This window comes from Acanthopagrus latus, chromosome 2 (genome assembly GCF_904848185.1).
Source record: "Acanthopagrus latus isolate v.2019 chromosome 2, fAcaLat1.1, whole genome shotgun sequence".
NCBI lineage: Eukaryota > Metazoa > Chordata > Actinopteri > Spariformes > Sparidae > Acanthopagrus > Acanthopagrus latus.
The window spans coordinates 13,762,361-13,783,462 of NC_051040.1; the positions used below are offsets into that span (position 1 = coordinate 13,762,361).

The 21,102-nt window shown below is 45.0% G+C and overlaps 1 protein-coding gene across 2 annotated transcripts in view; it reads left to right on the top strand.

The window, feature by feature from the left end:
- The window catches only part of npas1 (neuronal PAS domain protein 1), a 68,010-nt gene that overhangs the window by 24,388 nt on the left and 22,520 nt on the right, over positions 1-21,102 (top strand). Inside the window, exons 1-3 of one of the 2 annotated variants that reach the window (XM_037086088.1) lie at positions 3,221-3,931; positions 14,547-14,717; positions 16,150-16,388. In XM_037086088.1, the coding sequence (XP_036941983.1) occupies positions 14,623-14,717; positions 16,150-16,388 (334 nt within the window). In that variant the 5' untranslated portion in view covers positions 3,221-3,931; positions 14,547-14,622. Of the gene's footprint in view, positions 1-3,220; positions 3,932-14,546; positions 14,718-16,149; positions 16,389-21,102 lie in introns of those variants that run through there. The other variant, XM_037086080.1, reaches the window with a different exon arrangement.

Genomic DNA, 21,102 nt, shown 5'->3' on the forward strand with positions numbered 1-21,102 from the left:
TGATGTATCAATATTCTGAGTAGTGTTTGAGGGCAAGGGGAACGAACAGAGGAGAGGGGGAAGGAGGGGGGAGATTGGTGGGAGAGAGAGTACTTGAGTGAGTCTCTGAGTGATTATTTGTTCACGTATACGCTTGCATGTGTGTGTATGTGCATCTGTGATCGTATGTGTTGTTTGCTTTTGTGTATGAGGTTGCGGGTCTGAGCACGCGTTGACCATAGGTTGTACACACAGTACCTTTACTCAATCACTGTACTCAAGTACGATTTTAAGGTACTCGCACTTGACTATTTCAATTTTATCCCGCTTTGTCAAACGTGTCTACAGAACATATGTTAAATACATGAGACCATAAATTTTATGCCGACCAATAAGTTGAATCAGGCTTTTAGACAGGCCACAGTTCACGTATTAATATCAGATGATTACTGAATGTTTCATATACGTTCGCAACAGGGAGTAATGTGGTTTTGTGGTCTCTGCAGATGTGGAGAGAAGCCTTTGAGCACGTGAAACGGCCGAATCCAGGGGCCCGTCTCTGAAAGCATTTTTCATCCTTAGATCTTAACCCAGAGACTTAGCTGGGTTCAGACTACACAATTAATAGTCCGACCCAACAGATGTAGTCGGTCAGGAATGAAAATGGGCGATAGGCGTGATGACTGGATGCTTTATCCTGTGCAGTCGTCGTCCTAAAACAGTGGACGACAACTGGTGCTGTCTCATGATGTCCAAACACAAAGACAAGCACCGTTTGAATTATTTTGCCCTCTGAAACAAATTTCACAGTGGGTGAAATGACAGAGAGACAGAGAACTCCTCAGTTCACAAGTGTGAACACGGCAGAGCAAGAAAAATGTTGTTGGTGCTGTGAGGTGGAACTGTGAAAAAGGGGAAAGATCACTGATTTTTCCAAACAGGAGACATATCACGTGCTCATACACACTGCTTCAGTGAAGTTGGTCAATAGTACCTCCTTCCTGAAAAACCTTGGTTAAGGACCAAAGCATTGCCTGTCGTGTCTCCTGGTCAAAGTCTTGTTCAGAATGAATAACTTTATAATCACCTAATCTGACACAGTGATCAATCTGTTTTAACAATGGGACCTTGGATTATTACTTTGATTATTTTAGTTAAACGTGCCCTGTGTTTGTTCAACAAACAAAAGTCGTGTTTACATTCAGTGTCAATGATCAAAACATTTAAATAAATGTGCTGAATGCATTTCTTTTCTCATAATCCCAGTGTTTTAAATCCAGCATAGTTTACATATATGTTTAGTAATTTACAGTCTTCTTCTGCCCTGCCTTCTTTGATATATTTTGACATCATGAAATGTTTCCACCTGTCGATTAGTGGAACAATGTGAAAGGATGCGTGCGTCCTCGTCCGCAAGACAACCAAAAACTTATACAAAAACAGCTCTGTAGCGCTTGCAGAGGTCAGAAATACCACATCGAACCTTTCAGGTGCTTTTGGGAAAGGGGGCTTTGTTTTGTTGTGACCTTAAAGTGCATTTATATTCATCCAGTGGCGGTGGCGGTAACAAGTAGTGGTGTTGGATGTGAATCCAGAGGGCTGCCAGAGGCATCAGACGAGGGTCTCGGCTGCTGTTTGCTCTGGTAATCAAGTCATTCGCTGAGGTAATCTGGGGTGACGCCGCTTAATACTGCCACTCCTTTACATTGAGAAAGGTGTTGTGCTTTTTACTCAGCTTCATTAATTTTGAGTTACTTCTCAGATCAAGATTCCATCATCTTTTAAAATGTGATGCGCTGTTACAGTATACTGTACAGAGTGGTTGGAATTAACTCCACCTCCACAAGCTAAACCATATAAGTGCTGCTTTAATTTGAATGCATCAGTAATATTAACACAAGATTACGATCTCTGTCTTTTATGGGCATAGTGAGCATTTTTCCCTTTGACTTTACTTTGCTGCAAATAAGTCTGTACTTGTACTTAAGAGCTCACATTGTATTTTTGAATGCAGGAATTGTATTTGTGATTGTCCTTAGAGGTAGTGTCTGTGTGCATTATGTGAGGCTGTTTGTTTGGACTAATCTGTTCACACGGTCACATTATGTGGACTTGTCTTCCGTTAAGGACAAAGACAACTGTCTTCTGAAGAAAAGCGACTACATTTATCATTTGTTAAAATGCCCAATACAACTTTTATGTTTACCTGACAAAGACTCTCTTGTGGCGTTGTGAATTAGGTCTTTTTTTCCCTCAGGGGCAAAGTTCAAAGTAGTGTGGAGTTTTTGGTAATTATGGAAGGATGGGTCAAGAGATGTTTTTATTTTTTAATTTACTATGACCTCCATCTCATGACCTTAACCTTTCTTTATAAAGCAGGCATCGCACCTAAATCCGCCCAAATCTTAACTTCAGCTGTGGCAGTGTTGGTTGTTTTGGATGAGAAAAAACTATAATTTGAAAATGTAAGGATACTGTACGGGTAGATATGGAAGACAGTGTCAAATGCTGGGTTTGTTCATTCTGTTTGGATGACTTGTTGGACATAAATCCGTTTACCACAAGGTGAAGCATTCAATTTTAGTGTTAAAACATGTTTTTCTGCTAAGGTTGAGGTCAGATGAGTCTCCGGGTCTCCGGGAATTAATTTAAGTCAATGTGATGTCCTACTAAGTGACAAAAACAAGTCTCTGTGTGTGTGTGTGTGTGCGTGTGTGTGTGTGTGTGTCTGTGTGTTTGCACGGGACAGGAGTCACAGTTTACAATACGTGTGGATGTGATGGAATCTCCCACTTGTTTCAGTCATCCCTTCCCTCTCCGTCTCTCCCTCTCTCTTTTACTCCGGCTGCTAATCAGCATTTGAAAGGCAGCTTTGACACTGAGAAAGAAAGTGAGGGGAGGGGGGACGCGGGGAGGTGGGGGTAAACGAAAGCATGAGACACAGCGAGCGAGGGAGCGAAGGAGTGAGGGAGGGAGAGCCAGAGAGAGACTGAGGCGAGGGGCTGTACAAGCATGCCTTTTATATTTACTAGTGACTGAGAGAGAGAGAGAGAGAGAGAGAGAGAGAGAGAGAGAGAGAGGGACACAGAGAGAGAGAGAGAGAGCAGCTGAAGGCAGAGACAACTGGTGTGCACGGCTTTCCCAAGAGGAAATGAAAAGAAAGAAGCTCAGCGAGGAGAGTGAATGAGTGAGCGGGAGAGAGGAAGGGTGGGAGGGAGCATGCCGGCTGGATAGAGAGAGAGAGAGAGAGAAAGAGAGAGAGACAGAGAGAGAGAGAGAGAGAGAGAGAGAGCAAGGAAGAGATTCTCACACTGGCTGTGTCCTAATCCGAGTCCATCTCCAAGAAGCAGCGGAGCAGAGTGTTGGTGAAGTGAGTCTGAGAGCCAAGGAGAGCTACATCAGCTTCACACACACACACACACAAACACACACACACTCACACACTCTCTCTCCCTCTCTTTCTCTCTCTCTCACACACACACACACACACACACACACACTCACACACACGCACACATACACTCTTTCTGCAACGGGAGACCACGATGTGTCCGGCTGCACGGTCACGGCTTTTGTGAAAGTGAGGGGATTGACGCTGCCCCCGTCCCAGCCCCCTCGGCTCACACACACACAGTGTTTGTTTGCTGTGTTTAAGCTTGAGGTGCCGGTGGAGGTGCCGCTGCTGCTGGTGCTGGTGGTGGTGCTGCTGCCGCCGCCGCTGCTGCTGCTGCTGCTGCTGCTGCTGCTGGTGGTGGTGGTGGTAGTGTGGTGGTGGTGGTGTGGTGGGGGGGCACTGCCAGGGCAGAGCAAGGGGCTCCGGAGAGGAGGAGGAAGAGAAGAAGAAGAGGAAGAAGAAGGAGAAGAAGAAGAAGAAGAAGAGGAGGAGGAAGAAGAGAGAGACAAAGTGGATCAGATCAACAGCAACAGACTGAGCGCTGGAAATGCCCGTCAGGTGAGTAGATGATGGATCTAACAACTTTATGGTCACACACGCATGCATGAGCGTACACACACTTTCTCACTCTCGGGCTTGTTTTTGTCACACACACACACACGCACGTAAAGTTGTCACCTTTTATCATGCAGATTCTCGCTGTTCTCTCAATATACTGTCAAATCTCAAATAAGGGAAAAAAACGAAAGGCATGTTTGATTATAACTTCCACCTAAAGTAGTGTTTTTTAAAAAAAATTATTCTGTGATAAAATATCAGCATGTGCGCAGCAGAGGGAACTTTTTAGTGAGTGTAATTAAGAGCAGAGCAGAAATGCATCACAATTGTGGCATTTCTTGGAATAAATGTGCACGTAAGGAACCAGTAGAAAGTCAAAAATCATTAGGTAATAAACGAGAAAAAAAAAAGAGATTAGAATGTTTAGGAGTTTATTTTCTAAAACTGACCTCTCCTCTTCTTACTGACATCTCTTTCTTTCTTTCTTTTTTTTTTAACCACATAACAGAATAAATGAATACACAGAATATCCATAGATAAATGTGCATATTTTCGCAAAAAAGGATGCCATATTATAATGTACTATAAAAGATTATTGTTGTTTTATTTGATCAGGTAATATTTGCTCTTCCTTGAAAGCACCGTCACTGCTTTTCCCACAAAGTTTTCTCTGTGCGTTTCATCCATTTAGCGTAACGGATAAAACACTCTCCAATCTTTGCACTTCAGATAAGCCAGATAATTATGTGTGTGGGTAATTATGGCCCAACTCTTTCTGATAAATTTTGCATGCATGCATTAGTGTGTGTGTGTGTGTGTGTGTGTGTGTGTGCGCGCACGCTGGTGTTTGAGATACAGAAGCAGAGAGCAGAGCAGAGAGAGTGAGCGGCTGTGTGTCCGTCTCCACCTGCAGAGGCAGAATTGGACACAGTTTACCGGCTCAGTAGCGTTTGGTGCCTTCAGGGTGTTTTGCAGCAGGTGGTCCAAATTGGCAGAATGACTGTGACAAACGCACAGTGTTCGCCGCCGCCGCCGCAAAGTAAATAACAACATCAAACCATCACGGAGAGATTTCAGGTTTTTCTGCCTTTTTTTTCCTCTCTCTTTCTTTTTCTTTTTTTTTTTTTTTTCTCGCCATAATTTGTCGTTTGTCGTGGCTGAAGGCTCGTCACCTGGAGCAAAACCAAAAGTCAGACTCTCAGAGTGGCGGAGCAGTTATTTCACACAGGAACAAAAAATAAAAAAACAAAACAAATTGTGTGTGCGTATGCATGAGGCGTGTGCAAATGTGCATTTGCTATAAATTCTGCTCTGTTTCGTAAACCGCCAACAGCATCATTTGCACACACACCTGCTGAGAGAGCAGGTGCTCAGATAAATTCAAACCAAATGACTACCTGCAGAGGAGAGCCACTCTCTCAGGTGTCAGGATGAGTGAGAAGAGTTACTGCCCGTGCTCGCATGTTTACCCGGCAGTTTTTAGTGACTCTCCGCAATCTTTATTCTCTGTTAAGATCGCACACAGCAGCAATGTATGCGTGTGGCAAAACCGACAGGAATTGGGGTCAGAGCACGTCCGTTGGTACAGTTTATACAGTTTATACCTCGGCCCACTGAGCCACAGAGCCTCTCCATCCGTTTCTCTTCTCGTATGTGCAGGACGCTTCGGTCGTGACCCACCACTGGGCCTTTTATATTAGACCCAGACGCAGGTTTCTTCTTCGAATTTTTGATTTAGGGATCCGCAGCTCGTGCCAGCAGGCAACTATTTGACAAAGCCCGACGTGGCTTGCTTTGTGAAAGTTAAAAAACAAAGAGTCCCGTTGGAAGATGGCAGACGAAAGTTGAAGTGAATTATTTTAATAGAAGGTATTTGGAGCAGCAGGCAGATGAGCGCCGCTTTTTATTTTTCTGCCAAAAGTCAGAGCTTGGGTGTGTTTTCTGATGCTGCTGGGAGGTTCACATCTGGTTTCCTTTGCCAGATTTCTCTATTAATGTTCCATAAATAAGAAAGAAAGTTAAAATCAGTCGTTTTTTAAAATTTAGTTTGCTTGGCAGACAGGAGCCGACTCACTTTTCGTGACTCCTGGGCAACTTCTCAGGTAGACAGACTCCCTCCCCTCCTCTCTTGATATTTTTGTCTCTCTCTGTTGCTCTCATCGACACACACACACACACAGAGGTGGTCAGCGTCTAGTGTGTTGACAGACAGCAGCACACACACGCCTCGCTCTCGCCGTGCGTGCATGCGTGCGTGTGTGCGTGAAGAGCGTTGACAGACAGTGTGTGGGTCTGTGACAGAGGGTGTCAGCGCAGTGTCAGGGAGATGTGTTTAGTGTCACACTCTGCTGACCTGATCTCCGGTCGGACTGTCCACTCCGGCCCCGCTGTGGCTCCTTACATAACCCCCGCTGTCATTCACACACTGGCCTGAAGGGATCCACCAGGCTGCACACACACACACACAAACACACACAGTCGCACACACACATGCATTTACTTAGTGACGTGCGCACGATGTATAGGCATCCACGGGCTCTAAATTGAACGTCAGATCAGGTGGGAATCTGCCTCATGAGATCTCTTTTTCATGTCGTTTTTTTTTTCCCTTCTTCCTCTCTTCCTTGTAGTCCGTGACATAAAGCAGAAGCCACATAAATTAACACCAAATCTGGAAAAAGTCGAACAAAAGCTCCGAGCACTGTGTGGGAATATAGTATGAGGCCAACGGGTATCCTGTTTTTTTTTCCCCAGCGTGCTTGCGAGACACCTACACAACTTGTGCAACTCTTATCAACAGTTTGACACCGCTCTGAACTCTGACTTCTGCACCATGCTAATTGATGTGTCTGTATTAGCATGTGGACATCTCGGCGCTGGCGTGCAGAACGAGGGTGGTGCTTTCAAATCGCCACGCGTGCACACACACACACACACACACACACACACACAGACGCACATGCTGGTGTGTACGTGCATGTGCTGGCGAGAGTGAGTGACCCTGTGTGCTGTGCTTTGGCCTGTGGTTATTTGGAGGTCAGTGCTGATGTGGTCTCTGCCTGCGGGAGTGGATTTACCATCTTCCGCCTTATAGAGACCTGCATCCACTTAGCGGACTTCTCTCTCCACAGTCGGCGGGAGAACTTTTTCTCTTCTTCTTTCTACCTTTTCTGTTTGTTCACCACTAACTTTTTTTGGGGGGGGGTGGAGCATCTGAACATTAGAAAACGCTGTATATGAATATGATCAGTTTTCTCTCTCACGATGCGAAATAAGAAGCTTTTATCATTGACTTTCCTTCACCTTTAGCCTTGCCTTACATCGAGGTCGTGGTATTTAACCTCGGAATAGATCGCAGCCATTATTTTGACTTGTGCTACTTTATTGACCCGGGATCTTCTCTTTCAAGCGGAGATATGATAAAGGTCAGGCATGGTTAACTCCATGATGGACTGAACGTTTTTTAGAGACCGCATTTCTTTTTATTGACTTTTAGATGTTCTGAACTTTGTGCTCATACGTTTGAGTTCATTTCACGCTGACCGTTGATCCAGAGTCTCTTTGTGCCTTTTTACTCATAGCGAAAACTAACCCCAGGTCGTATCACAGTACTTTTAAAAACTGACATTTTGTAAAATTGTATTGAGTTAACATAATTGTACTCATTATGTGGATCATTTTGTGCATCCAAGTGATAAATAAGAATTCAAAGGGGCACTATGTAGATATGGATAGGAAATTCAAATTTTAATATTTACAATATTAATGAGGTAATACAAACTCAGAAATATCTATTTACTGAATATCCATAACTGAATAAGCTAAACTAAAATCTTCTCTCAAAGGAAAATTAAGGTCCCCTGAACACTGAAGCTAGAAAGGTGGCAGGGTCCGCCACATGTAAACAAAGTTAAACACTATGAAACTGTGTTGTCCTTTAAGGTCAGTTTGTTTATTCAGTTTATTCAGTCATAAAAAATAAAGAGAGTTTGGTTATTCAGTTTGTTTCAGTGACTAAAGATCTTTCTCTTCTGATTCCAGCTATGTAGTGCTCCTTTAAGATGGTAATAGTTGCCAAGAATGTCAGTTTATAGGATAAAGTCAATACGGAGCGAGGCACGACATCAGGGCAACCTTCAGAGAACAGAGCATTTTACTTGGTAAAAACTGTAAATATATATGATTCCGTGCGCTGATGCTCCCAGCTTCATATTTAATACAGTTCAGGTGAAGTGCAGCATTTCTTTTGTGTACACTCCGGCTGAGCTGGATGGTAATTATGACAGGCATGGATTGGATTCTGCGTAGCTCCACGCCCGTGAGGAGTGGACATCAAAGCTCGCTCACCAAAGCCCTCTGTAATAAAAGAAGAGGAGGAGAAAGATATTGATTACCAAGGGTGAACATTAGCAAATCTCTTTCTCTCTCCTTTTTTTTCATGTATGTCTTCATCTGTCCATCATTTCTCTCTCTCTCTCCCTCCATCGCTCGCTCACTGTCTGATTTGCCTCCCTCCGCCTCAACTTATGCTCCCTCCATCCCCCATCCGCTCTCCATCCACCCCTCTAATCATTTATTTATCGCTGATCTCTTTATTCCGTATTCTTTCCAGTTTAGGGACGGTCCGCGCTGCGACCGGTCCGCTCGCGCAAGGCTGTTATCATCATTCCTTTACACCCCTCCCGAACACTCCTCTTCCTCCTCATCACCGCAGAGATACCTGGGGGCGGGCGGGGTCACTCTGGTCCAATCTAACGCCGTATTGATTCCATTAGATAATTAATGACCCAGGCAGGGGCCAGGGAGGAGCAAAGAGGGGGTTAGGAGAGATGTGGGGGGTTAGGATGATGGGAGAGGCGATGGAGGAGGAGGGGGAGGAAGAGGAGGAGGAGGAGGAAGGGGGGGACGCCAAGGCCCTTGAGAGTTGGAGAGAACCTTGGGTCGGGAATGATCCAGAGTCGTCAAGGTCAACCGCAGCCGGGCGCTCCGATATGGAAGCAGAATGCCGAGCGAGTCAGAATATGGAATACTGATAGAGAGCGAATGGGCGGGGGGGGGGGGGGAGAGATCTTCATGTCCAGCAGCTGTCGATTGATCAGCGGCTGAAAAATTGTACATTAAAAAGTCTTTTGACTTCCAAATCCTGAGGTCCAACCAGGGCCGTAATGCATGATAAGTAGTTTTCAGCCCTCCAACCAGAATACCAAACTTCATCTCCCCGTACGCTCCAGACACTCATTTACAACTACTCAACAACATGAAAGGCAAGATAGAAAACTAGCTACATCAAATATTCTGTTCGTGTTATTTCCAACCATGTTTTCTACATCTTCCATGATATTGAGCGTGCTCTATTTGATAAAATATTATTCACAGGAGTATCGCGCACCGCTGTTGTATGTGGACTCGACTCCTACCTTTAGTTGGAGATAATTAAAGACGGGCAGGGGTTTGAAGACGGAGGAGGAAGCTGTGTAGAACTGTTAGCAGCGAGATACGATGACTGCTTTGCACAGTTTGATGTTGGGTGAAAACGCGTGCCAGCTTTGTTAGTGTTTTATTATTTAATTTTTTTTTTGCTCTTACCGAGGTGACAGGAGGCACATTGCAAACGGTGCCTGGCAGGCTGGTGTGTGGGTCCAAACTACACAGTTTTGCTCTGATTTGTGCATCGTGGTGAAATAAACGTGGGAGAAAATTATATTAAATTTCAGTCCGCATGTTGAAAATGAGGTGAAACGCTCCCCAGGGATGTTTGGATCATCGCTTATGCTACCAGACTAACCTCGAGTTCTTCAGGACGCCCCCCTAAAATGTCCACTTCTCATTAAGAAAGCACTCATCCTCGGTTTCACTCTGCTTTATTAAGTTAAGGACAAAGAGTTATAGGGCCGCAGCTCACGATTCTTCCGACTACTGAATAATTAATTGATTATTTTTACGTTATTGGATTAGTTGGTTGGTCCATGAAATGAGAAGAAAATGGTTATGAAATGCTGATCAACCCACAGATATTCAGTTCTCGGTCATAGGCGAAGAAAGGAAGCAGAAAATATTCACATTTAAGAAGCTGGAATCAGAAACATTTTACTTTAATTCCTTTAAAAAACTCAAACTGATTTATCAACTACTTAATTAATCTAGTTCTTAGATCTCATATTATTATTATTATTTCTTTCTTTTTTTTTTTTTTTTTACAAATCCTAGTAACTGGAACTATGGCCCTCTTTCCAAACATTGCACAGGCTTGGTCCTTCTCTTCACCTTTGCATGGTCGCGGCGTGCACGCTGTCTCTAGTGGGCCGTGAGCGCTCCTCTGCCTCCACATTCACAGTCTTGGCCAGCCTCTGTATTGGGCCCCAGGGGTCGGTGAGATGAGGCATAAAACAACCATGTCTCTACCTAGGGGAGCTGGTGGCATGGCACCGGGGCTATTGTCTGTCTGCGTGCTGTTTGACTTAAATGTGTTCATTTGCCTGATGCCCCTGACTCCCTACGGGGGGAGGGGGCGGCTCGGGGAGAGGAGGGGCACGCTAACGAACCTCTGACAGCTGGAGGCCCTAATTAAACGTCCCTGCTGAAAATAAACAGAGCGGCAGCCAAAGCGAGCAGCCAGAGAGAGACGCACGGCAAACAGCGGCTGCGAAACGCTCGCCGCAGTGCCCTCCTCTCTGTTGCTGTTGAGCCCGTGCCAAGAGAGCACGGCTCTATAGGGTAGGGGTCTCAAACACACACTATACACGAAAAATGCACACATACGCACAGCCCACTTATGAATATGTAGCACTGGAGCAACACATTACGAACACCTGCGGTCACACTTGATGCAGGTTGATCCCTACAGCTGTGGGCACGGCAGTAGTATGTTCTTACTCCCTCTCTGTCAGAAGTCACACTTTTTTTTTTCCACTTTTCCCCACACATTTCCCGACATCGCACCCCCACTGAAGGCGTCGACTCAGCTCGATTGTTTTTTTTTTTTTTTTTTTTTTTTTTTTTTTACTGCGCTCGCTGTCTGGATGACACGTCTGACATTCAGCCTGTTGTGCGTTTGCTAGCTAGCCGGAGCATTAGCAGTCAAAGTGGCGGGGTCCATTTGGGTGAGTGCATTAATGGGCCGCCCAACCTGCGACAAGGTTATGAGGCTGATTGAATAATTACTGTGGAGGCCCCTGTCCATTACGCCCCTGTGTCTGCCCAGATAGAGGGAGACGCACACAGAGAGATGGAGAGATAGCTGGAGACAGAAAGATGGAGGGAGAGATTAGATAAGCGCAGATAGGGTCAATTAAGAGATAAACATACAGGTAAAGGAAAGGGGAAAAAAAGGCTGTGTGCATGTGTGTGTGAGTGAGAATCGGAGAGTAAATTGTCTCCCGGCCCCGAGTCGCCTCCTTGATCTCTCCGTCCTACAGTACGCCGCCTAATTCGGCATGTAGTGCGTTTATCCAGGTGAGATAGAGAAGGTGACAAAGGTGAAGTTGTCAGACAGAGGTGCGGCGCCCTCGCCTCGACCCTGTCTCCTCTGCGCCAGACTCTCAGAAAAGAGGCAACTGTCAGTGTTGCAGGCTGGAAGCTTCGAGAGGGGAAAAATATAGGTTTCCTGTAGCGGAGTGAAGCCTTACACGTAAGCCCGGGACAAAATATTCTGTCAATGGAAGTGCCCTGGGAAGAGGTTAAAACCAATCGACCCAGATTGATCAGATTAGCGACTTTGCCACTAAACTCCGAGGATCCCTTATGATAAAACTTTAAAGAGATGAGCTACAACTACTGACATCTACGCGGAAGCAGAACCGCCCAGTCGGCCAATAGTTCAGTAGTGCAGGCTAGATATACTGCACAGAGGTGGCAAATGTCCACACATTATTTACTCAAGTAGAAACACAGACACTTGGAAGACGACTGGTAAAACAACTGATTCAACGTCTTTCCTCAAGTAAAAGTAAAAAGCACAGCTCCAAATGGTTCGCTTTAAATAAGGCCATGGGTGGGGAATGTCTTTTTGGAATCTGCTCCATTGTCACCGGCAGTGTTACCTCAGCTGTTAGCTCAGTTTAATCCATGCCGCTGCTTTTGTCACTACATGCCCCACAGTCCCCACACTAATCTCCCCCTCTGTCTGCTTCCGTCGTGTTGTGTCTCCACGCAACCCCTCAAAACTAAGCGTCAAAACTAAAGTAACGCGCGTGTTTTGAAAATGTAAGGAGTAGAGGGTATGGATACTTGATCCCTGAAATTTACTTAGAGTATACAAGTCAACAGAACAACTTCACGCTGTTCACTTAAATAAGCCGATGGGTGGGGGATGACTGTCTGTCTGTTTTCGTCTTGTTGCTCCTTTTTACACAAAATAAAAATAATCGATAAATCCTCTCGAATGCGTTACAGCTAAAGTAACAAGACAGTTTTGAAAATCTAAGGAGTAGAAAGTACAGATATTTTTGTTCAAATGTAGGGAGTAAAATAAATACTCAAATAGAGTTTAGCAAACAAAATCTATTGAAAGTATTTGCACTACGTTGCTTCCCAGCTCCATCTCTGAAGCTCTGGGCATATTTCCACCTTTTAGCCAAGCTATGGTGATGATGATGATTGCGGTACAGATGTTCCTGCAGCCTCCTGACTTTTAATATCTGTCAAATTATTTGGTTTATGATCAAATACCTGTCAAACAGATGCCATTCCCGCCAGCCTCGAATGCACTTTACATTTACCAAATGATAGCATGCTGTTTTTTCTCAGATGTTTGGCGACGCTGACAAATCCGCCATGTTGTTGGAGGTGCAAACAAGAAGGTCATCACCCGGGTTACCACTCCTAAATATTTCTTTTTTGACAGTGTCGGTGCATAACCCTGGTAATGAAAAATTATTGGATCTCCAGATATGCCTCGTTTAAAATTCCTAAGCGACAAAAAAGAGCATGAAAGAAAAAGCACTGTGGCATCCAAGCAATTTGTAGAGATAATCCTTCAGTCGACAAGGTTCTGAGGTAAACACAGTAGTCAAGTATGGTGGATAACATTGCAGGGAGTTGTTGCTAAACATGAGCGTTGCAGCGTTGTCGTTGTGCGCCTGCTGGGATGGGAACGTTAGCGTTTACCTCACAGAGCTGCTAGCATGGCTGCAGAGTCTTAATGTCGTTGGTGACCACTGAGCTGTGACGTTTTAAGCTCTAGAATATGAATATGAATATGAATGCGCTCAGATCAAACTTTGTACGGCTGAAGGCGATGTCAGGAGGTAATTATTCATACCGTACCTCCTCCTGTACTAGCCACTGAAGCCAATCTCTTTATCACTGACGTGGGACCATGTTAGCTGTAGGAATTGTAAATCTCTGCTTTATCGCTGCCTAAAAGTACTAAAGGTAAGTGGCTGACCCGATCTCCCCTTTCAACAACTCCTCTCTCTGTGTTGAATCCCTCATCGACTCTGCAGCCTCTGAAATTGGTCCAAGAAGTTTTCATGCATACATTCAACGTTGGCTGTTTTAGCCTAGATTTGTGAAATGATATCTGCCAAACCTGCCCAGCTTCGGCTGACCCCTCTTAGCCAAGGTCAGCGTAGCCATGCTCAAACTCGAGACATAATCCATTTTCGACTGCCCCGGCAAAGCTCCGCTGAGTTGATTGTGCTGACCCAGCCGGGCCAAAGAAGAAGCGAGTTAGAGAGTGAGAGGAAGTGAGAGAGAGAGAGAGAAAGAGAGAGAGAGAGAGAGAGAGAGAGAGAGAGAGAGAGAGAGGGCATCTCAGGCCCAAGGGCATGACACCGCGGTGCTCGGGGCCACACTAGCCCTTTAAATGTCAACACAGCACAGAGGGGAGGGAGCGGGGAGAGGAATCGGGAGAGGAGCGGGGCTCTCTTTGAGGACAGAGAAGACTATTGGCAACTTTCAGTACAACAGGGAAGCGCTGGAGACGGGCAGAGAGCAGCGATAGATGTGGAGGAGTGGGCAGTGGAAGGAAGGCATCGTCTTCAGAGATGTGTTGCAGAGAAGTTTAAACATCCTCTCAGGGAGGAGCGGAGACATTTGGAGATCTGTGGTTCCAGTTTAATTGTGACTTAAAAGGAGGCTGCGTGTTTTGTCTTATGTCTATTACCTTGGGAACAGTCGGTGACCTTTATGCTTTATGTGGGGAAGTACATACAGTACCTAATTGCTCTCTGTCAACCTCACCGCTTTCTTTCTTTCTTTCTTCTTCTTTCTTTCTTTCTTTTTCTTTCTTTCGCTCTTTTTCTCTCTCTCTCTTTGCAGAATAAGACCTCCAGCCTAGATGAGCATTTTCAGAAAATGCAATTTTTCAGATGGATGAAGTAAAAAAATCACGAGACAGGTTTTCATCCGAGCAATTTTGATGCAAATTATACTCTATTGAATTAAAAGGGGCTGAATGGAAACTGCAAATGGAGATAAAATGTCATCATTTTTCTTTATTGAAAAACGGCTTCATGCTCACTCCAAGCTGAAAAAGTATTTAGTTGGTGAATGAAATGTGCGATGGCTAATTAGAAAATTAAAGGCTCCCGTAACATGTTAAATTCCGCGTGCGCTGTCCCTGACTCATTTTATCTGCCTCTCTTCCTCCGCTGTCTCTCGTGGATTTCTCCAGGTCTGAATCTGTCACGTCCTCAGCCAATCAGAGCCTTCGTTAACGGCGGCGGCGGCAGCGCGTGATTGGGAGAAGGATGGCGACCATGCCGTTCGTCAGCGAAGGGAAGTGCGTGAGCGTGGAGTGGGATTTCCTGCAAGGACTTCTGGCCAAGCCTCCCACCCTGCCCTGGTGAGACACGACACACACACACACACACACACACACACACACACACACACACACACACACACACACCCTCGCACAGATACTGTATAAGCCTCCGTGCATGCCTGTGAATTAATCTGTGCAAGGTGAAATCCATGCGTTAACAACCTTGCACACACCGGCTGCCCGGAAGAAGAATTTCCTATCAATGAAACACAATCCAGGAGATGTAAGCGTGATCTCCTCGCTGGCTACATATAACCCGCATTGTTGCCCACCTGCCAGTCCTGTCAGAGCTGTGAATCCCCTCCCCTTAGTGGGAGATTAAGTAAATTTGGCCGGAATTATTAATGGGCAGTCATTTACAGGCGGATATAAAAACTAAGCAGAATCAATGTGTGTGTATTGATTGTTCTCGGTGGCTGGGGTCGAGGCGGTATAATAATGAGATGTTACAGAGGCTGGCAGCATGAGTCCACAACACACACACACACAGAAAAGCACACACTGTTTTCACTTATTAGAGAAAAGCAAGGAGAATTACAACAGCTGCGTCAGCTGATTAAGACATAAACATATGTACGCACGCTATGTACAGCCTTTCTCTTTGTTCTTTTTCTTTCTTTTACTCACCCACACACACACACACGCACACACATGCACTCAGCGCTGGTGGTCTTTCTTAGGATGAGAATCAACAACACAGACACGAGGGAGAAAGGCTGGTTCTTCTCTCTCTCTCTCTCACACGCACACACACACACACACACACACACACACACACACATTCACACGTACACACTTTATTCCAGCGCAGCGCCGACACAAATTGTGAAGTGGCTGTGACAACATAATTCCACCACTCAGGCCCCATTGAGGAGAGTCAATACCCAATCAGAGAGACAGGCTACCTGAGCCCCGGCCCCCCTCTGTCACTCCGCCCCTCCCTCTCTTATTGATCCCTCAATCACGGCTTCAGCTCACTAGCCCGGGACCAGATGAGAGAGAGAGGGGAGGGAGGGAGGGAGGGAGAGAGGGGAGGGAGAGAGAGGGAGAGCGCGAGTGAGATAGGCAGCGAGAGATCGTGTATGTGTGTTCACATATGGATTTTGGAGCAAATGGCATTATTAGGACTGTGCTGTGGCAGATAGAAGGAGGGAGTTTGTCTGTAATTACCAGGCCGATCTGCAACGGGTCAGAATGGAGATTGTTTCACTTGAATTGCAGGAGCCATTACCATCACATGTATTTATGAAATGAGTTTTCTGGATTGATGCTCAGGTCTCGTCTGTGCCGAGCACGAATCTATCAACAGGTGCTCTCTGAATGGACACCGTGTGCTACCCCCCTCCCATCCTACACAGTGCTGATTCACGCTGTCTTCTCTGCCCCTGTTTTCTCTCCTCCTTGCTTTTATCTACTGCTTCCATTTTCCTCCCCTCTCTTCACCTCTCAGTCTCCAGAACCTACGTAAAGAGAAGTCTCGCAATGCGGCCCGATCGCGGCGGGGGAAGGAAAATTTCGAGTTCTTTGAGCTGGCCAAGATGCTGCCTCTGCCCGGGGCCATCACCAGCCAGCTGGACAAGGCCTCGGTCATACGGCTGACCATCAGCTACCTGCACATGCGCACCTTTGCCAGCCAGGGAGACCCGCCCTGGAGCCCCCTGAGGGAGGGAGACGGCAACTGCAGCAAAGGTGAGAAAAAAGGGAAACATAAAAGATCGCTGTAGAGAAAGACAAGTCGACCACGTGACTGAATTTGGATCGCATTTGTATCAGGGATGTTCGGTGCGGGTCTATAGGTTCATTTGCAGACAGACCACTAGTCCGAGACATGAAGCACACTAAAAGAAGCTCAATGTCATTCAAGAAAGGCAACAAGGTAATACGTGAATTAAAATGTCGGATGCTACTGTCAGTACAGTTGTGCAACTATCAGTACAACAGTGCCTGCTGCCATTTCCTAGGATCGCGTCTCTGCTAGCCACGAGGAGAATGTGTCTGTGTGTGTGTGTGTGTGCCGGTTTATCGGTGTGGTAAAGGGTTAGGGATTCAACGTTACCTCAAGCCAAAGTACGTCATGACGCCGAGAGCTACAGTGGCTAAACACATGGAGGAGCACATCCAGAAGAAGAATGACGAGCCAAAAGTCAAGCGAGCCAGGACAAAGAAGCTAACGTTAGCGCTGACAGCTCTCACTAACCACATCTAACTTCACAGCAAGCACAATTAGGTGAAACTGGCGTCCCCAATTTTTATGTAACTGCTTTGAACGAACCAAAGAGCACACTGACTGTGTATATTTGCACAAATTTGACCACTGGACTATTCAGGCTTTTCACCAAAAAGAAGGCAATTAGCTCTGAGGTGGCTAACGACAGAACAGACCGGAACACTCTGCTTCTTTCTGTTATTTTCCTCCAGCCTCCGTCCTGTTTCTTCGTGTGTCTAATCCCATCTTTCCATCGACTTTGTATGCAATCACGCCTACGCCGAAATTTGATTTGTGTCCTGTCTGAACACCCAGTTAGTAAGAAACAGAGCCACAGCTTCTACTGAGTCCATACTCCCATGAGGATCTGAGGTTTTAGTAATTTGGGAAGTCAACATTCTGCATTTGCAAACTAAAATTTTTATGGGCTGATTCCAATATATATTTTACACTCAGTGTACTTAGATGTAATTAATTTTAGACAGGGAAATGATTCAGAATCCAGCTTTCCACCAGATTTTCTTCTCTGGATGCCTGGCAAGGGCCTGGATAACAGCATTTAGACCCTCGTTAGATAATTAAATGTTGATATTATTGTAAATATATAAATCAAAATGATAAAAAAAACAAAAAACAATTTGTTGTCTGATCAAAATTTTTGTGGTGGGAGAGTCTTAGACTGGTGACCTCAGTGTTTTTAACACCCCTGATAGGAAATATCATTAGAATGTGTTAATTGTTTGCTCTTTTTAATGCATTCGTGCTGTTTTGATTGTTCAGAAATCAAGTTTGACTAGCGCGCAGCGTTAAGTGAGACGTGGTACTGACAGATCACGTCTCAGCTCAGGATTCATGCTGTTCCGCCTTTAGGAAAATTATACAGCAGAGATAAATATGATGATGTTTGTTGCCAATGCACACAAACCGCCTGAATCCATGCTTCAACCTCGCATGTCTCTTTCAATCCAAAACAGTCCTCAGCAGTCTGATCTGCCCACTTTCTCCCGCCCACAGAGACGCCCCACACCACAAAGATTCAGCCCGGACCACGACAATTATCCGGCCCTCTATTAACTGCCATAATTACTCATGCTGCATGTGAGCGCAGGCACGTGCTCACACACACGCCCGTAAACATACATGCGCATATACAGTAATCGCACAAAGGAGGAGAATTTACGTGTTGTGTGTTTGTGTGTGTGTGTGAGAGAGAGAAAGGGGGAGATAGATGATGCACAAAGAGGGAGGGAACTATTGGTGCGATTTGTAATTACAGAAATTAACTATATAACGAGGACAGTGTAATTATAAAGCCTGTCTAATTGCTACTATTACTGAGGGGAAACGATGCAGCTACAGTACAATTAGAGGTGTGTGTTTGTGTGTCTGTGTTTGTGTCTGTGTGTGTGTGTGTGTGTTCACGCCAGTTCTTTTCTATTTTGAGGAAATGTGAGCAAAGAACAGTCGTGTTAATAGCATGTTTCTGTGAGACTGTGTGTGACTTGCTTTACCACAATATGTACAACACATTCCTGGTGAGATATAATGGTTTCATGGTATAAGATTTTGGGCTAATCAGTAGGGCTGATAACAATTAATACTTTTCTCAAAATCCTTAAAGGAGCATTACGCTGTTTTTACACACTACGGACAGTTTAGTCATCACGTGGAGAATGACCCATTGGATGCATTTGGATTGAAATTGCATATTTATAACAAAAAGCCTGAGTTACTAATTGGCAATGTGGCATTCAAAGGAAATCATATTTATCAGATGAAGAAGAAAGGTGTTAGCTGCGTTATGGGAAATGTAGGCCAACCTTTTTCAGTTTGTCTCTTATGAGGTAAAGGATGGAAGTCTAGTATGAAATCCCTGAATTTCTCCTTTAAGTTAAGAAATCTAAACATGTTTTTATTTATCATAAAAAATGATCCAAACTCTTCGAAGCATTGGTGTTTTGTGCTTCTCAACGCGAGAAAAAACATTTTAAAAAAGTATTAGTATATACATGGATATTACACTGAAAAAAACTCAAATTCTTATGGATTAAGTAATTTCCTGTCAGAAATAGAAACAATCGTGTTCCTTTTTATTTGAACTTATAACAGACAAGACCTACCTTCAATTAATTGTTTTTGACTTATTTTAGAGGTGGCATTTTTTCCAGTGCAGTAGTTGTGACAAAATAAATAAAAGCAGCAAAAACAAATGCTTTCCTCAAGTGTTTAGTTGAATCCATTGTCCCACAATAGATCCACAGCAGACATTTTGGCTTGTCAAAGCGGTAAAAAGCACAGACCAATAATGTTAACGATGGCTCCATTCTATTAAGTGTTTCCCAGTAAGAAGCCACGTCAGTGAGTGAGCATGCACAACACCAGAACCCTGGGAGCAGCTCACCTAAATGAAATGTGGCCATTAATGTTATAAATTCCACTTGTGCTTCCTTCTACTTTGACAAGTGAAAAATGTCTGGCGTGAAAAAAGCACAAAAGAAAATGAGGTGCCACTGAACAAGCAGCCACAAAACAATGCAAGAAATCGCTGGGATTGGTGAGTGAACTCCACAAAGACATTTGGAAAACTGCATAAATTAACTTGTGCACTTTTTTTTCCCTAGACTGCAACATTTATAAGGCTTTACAGCATTCTAGCCTGATTAAACAAGAGGCAGTTTAACTTGTCGCTGCAGGAACGAGACCAACAATGATCTGTTTAATGTTCAACACTTGGACCTTGAAATCAGCCATCAGTCTGTCTATATTTTACACCTGTTGCTTTTCCTACAGTAACATGTCAATGTGCCTTACATTTAAAAGGCCTATTGACGTCCATTATGGCACATACTGTATCATTTTCTCTACATTGATCAGGTGCATTGATTTTCTTTGTATACTAATTGCAAAAGCAGTACAGGACAATGTGACAGCCAGTGTAAGTACACTCTGTGCACAGCACAACCTAATAACATGATTATCTCATCATTGCGGTGCTAAACACTCTTTTCAGTCTGTACTTCAAAGCTGCCGAGGTTCAATACCTGGCCATTTATAGGAACACCTGGCTGTAAACCAAAAGTGTCTCACTCATAAGAATCACACTGTAATGCACACGCGGTGAGCCCCAATCTATAGCCACAGTATCAGAAAATATACATTGTTATGGGCGAATCCATTGGGATCCATCGATATCTAATCCGCCATGCGGCGCGGGGCAATCTGAATGTCTGAGTGATATCCATACGCTCGCTCGCTTTACGCGCAGCCGTGGCCTTGACTGAGCGCCACACGTAGTGAATTGTTTTGCCTCGCCGTTCCAGGCTTTTTTCGGCCTTGATGGAAAATACCTGCTGTTTAGAGAAGTAGCCGCGCTGTCCTGTGCGCCGACTGGAAGTGTGGTGGAAACAGACAAATGTGAGGCGCGCTGCTTGCACTACAACGAGAGGCACGTCTCGTTCAAATGTGAGCCATAACTGTGAGTGTGTATAGAGCGACTGGAAACACAAGGTCATGGAAACACATTTCCCAGCCCACGGTCCGAGATATCCCGAGTGTTTTCTTTCATAGTGTTTTATTAAATGTTTGGAGATTTTTACAAGCAGGTCACACAGCCTCAGCGGGGCAGAGGCTGAAAATGCGATGCTAATTTGGACATCAGTTTGAACAAGTCTACCCACAATGCATTGGCAGGGTTTTAAGTGTGATGCATGACTTTAATTCCGTTAGTGGAATGTGGTCAGAGATCCAGCTGAAAGGGAGAAGAGGACGGAGAAGGAGGGGAAAGGGACAAATGAAGAAGGAATAAAGAGAGAAAGAGGAGAGGAAGGAGAGGAGTGCGGGGAGAGAGAGGAGGTGGAGGAGGGGTGGGTTGCATTCCTCCACTCCCCCCCCCCTGTCCGAGGGTTTCTGGATGGGGCGAGGGCCAGCGGAGAGGGAAGCAAGAGGTGGAGGCTGGAGGAGAGGAGAGAGGAGAGGGATGGAGGGAAGGGGAGGGGCCGATGTGGCTTTTGTCTGCTTCCCACGTTTCAAAGCCAGTCTTGAAAAATGAATAGACAGAGGAAAATCAATTGCATGACCTTCACAGAGAGAAAGAGAGAGATTGAGAGAGCGGGAGAGGGGGAGAGAAGGAGGAGAGAGACAGATTATGGAAGGAAGGAGCAAGCGAAAAGGAAAGGCTGAAGGGAGGAAAAGTAAAAT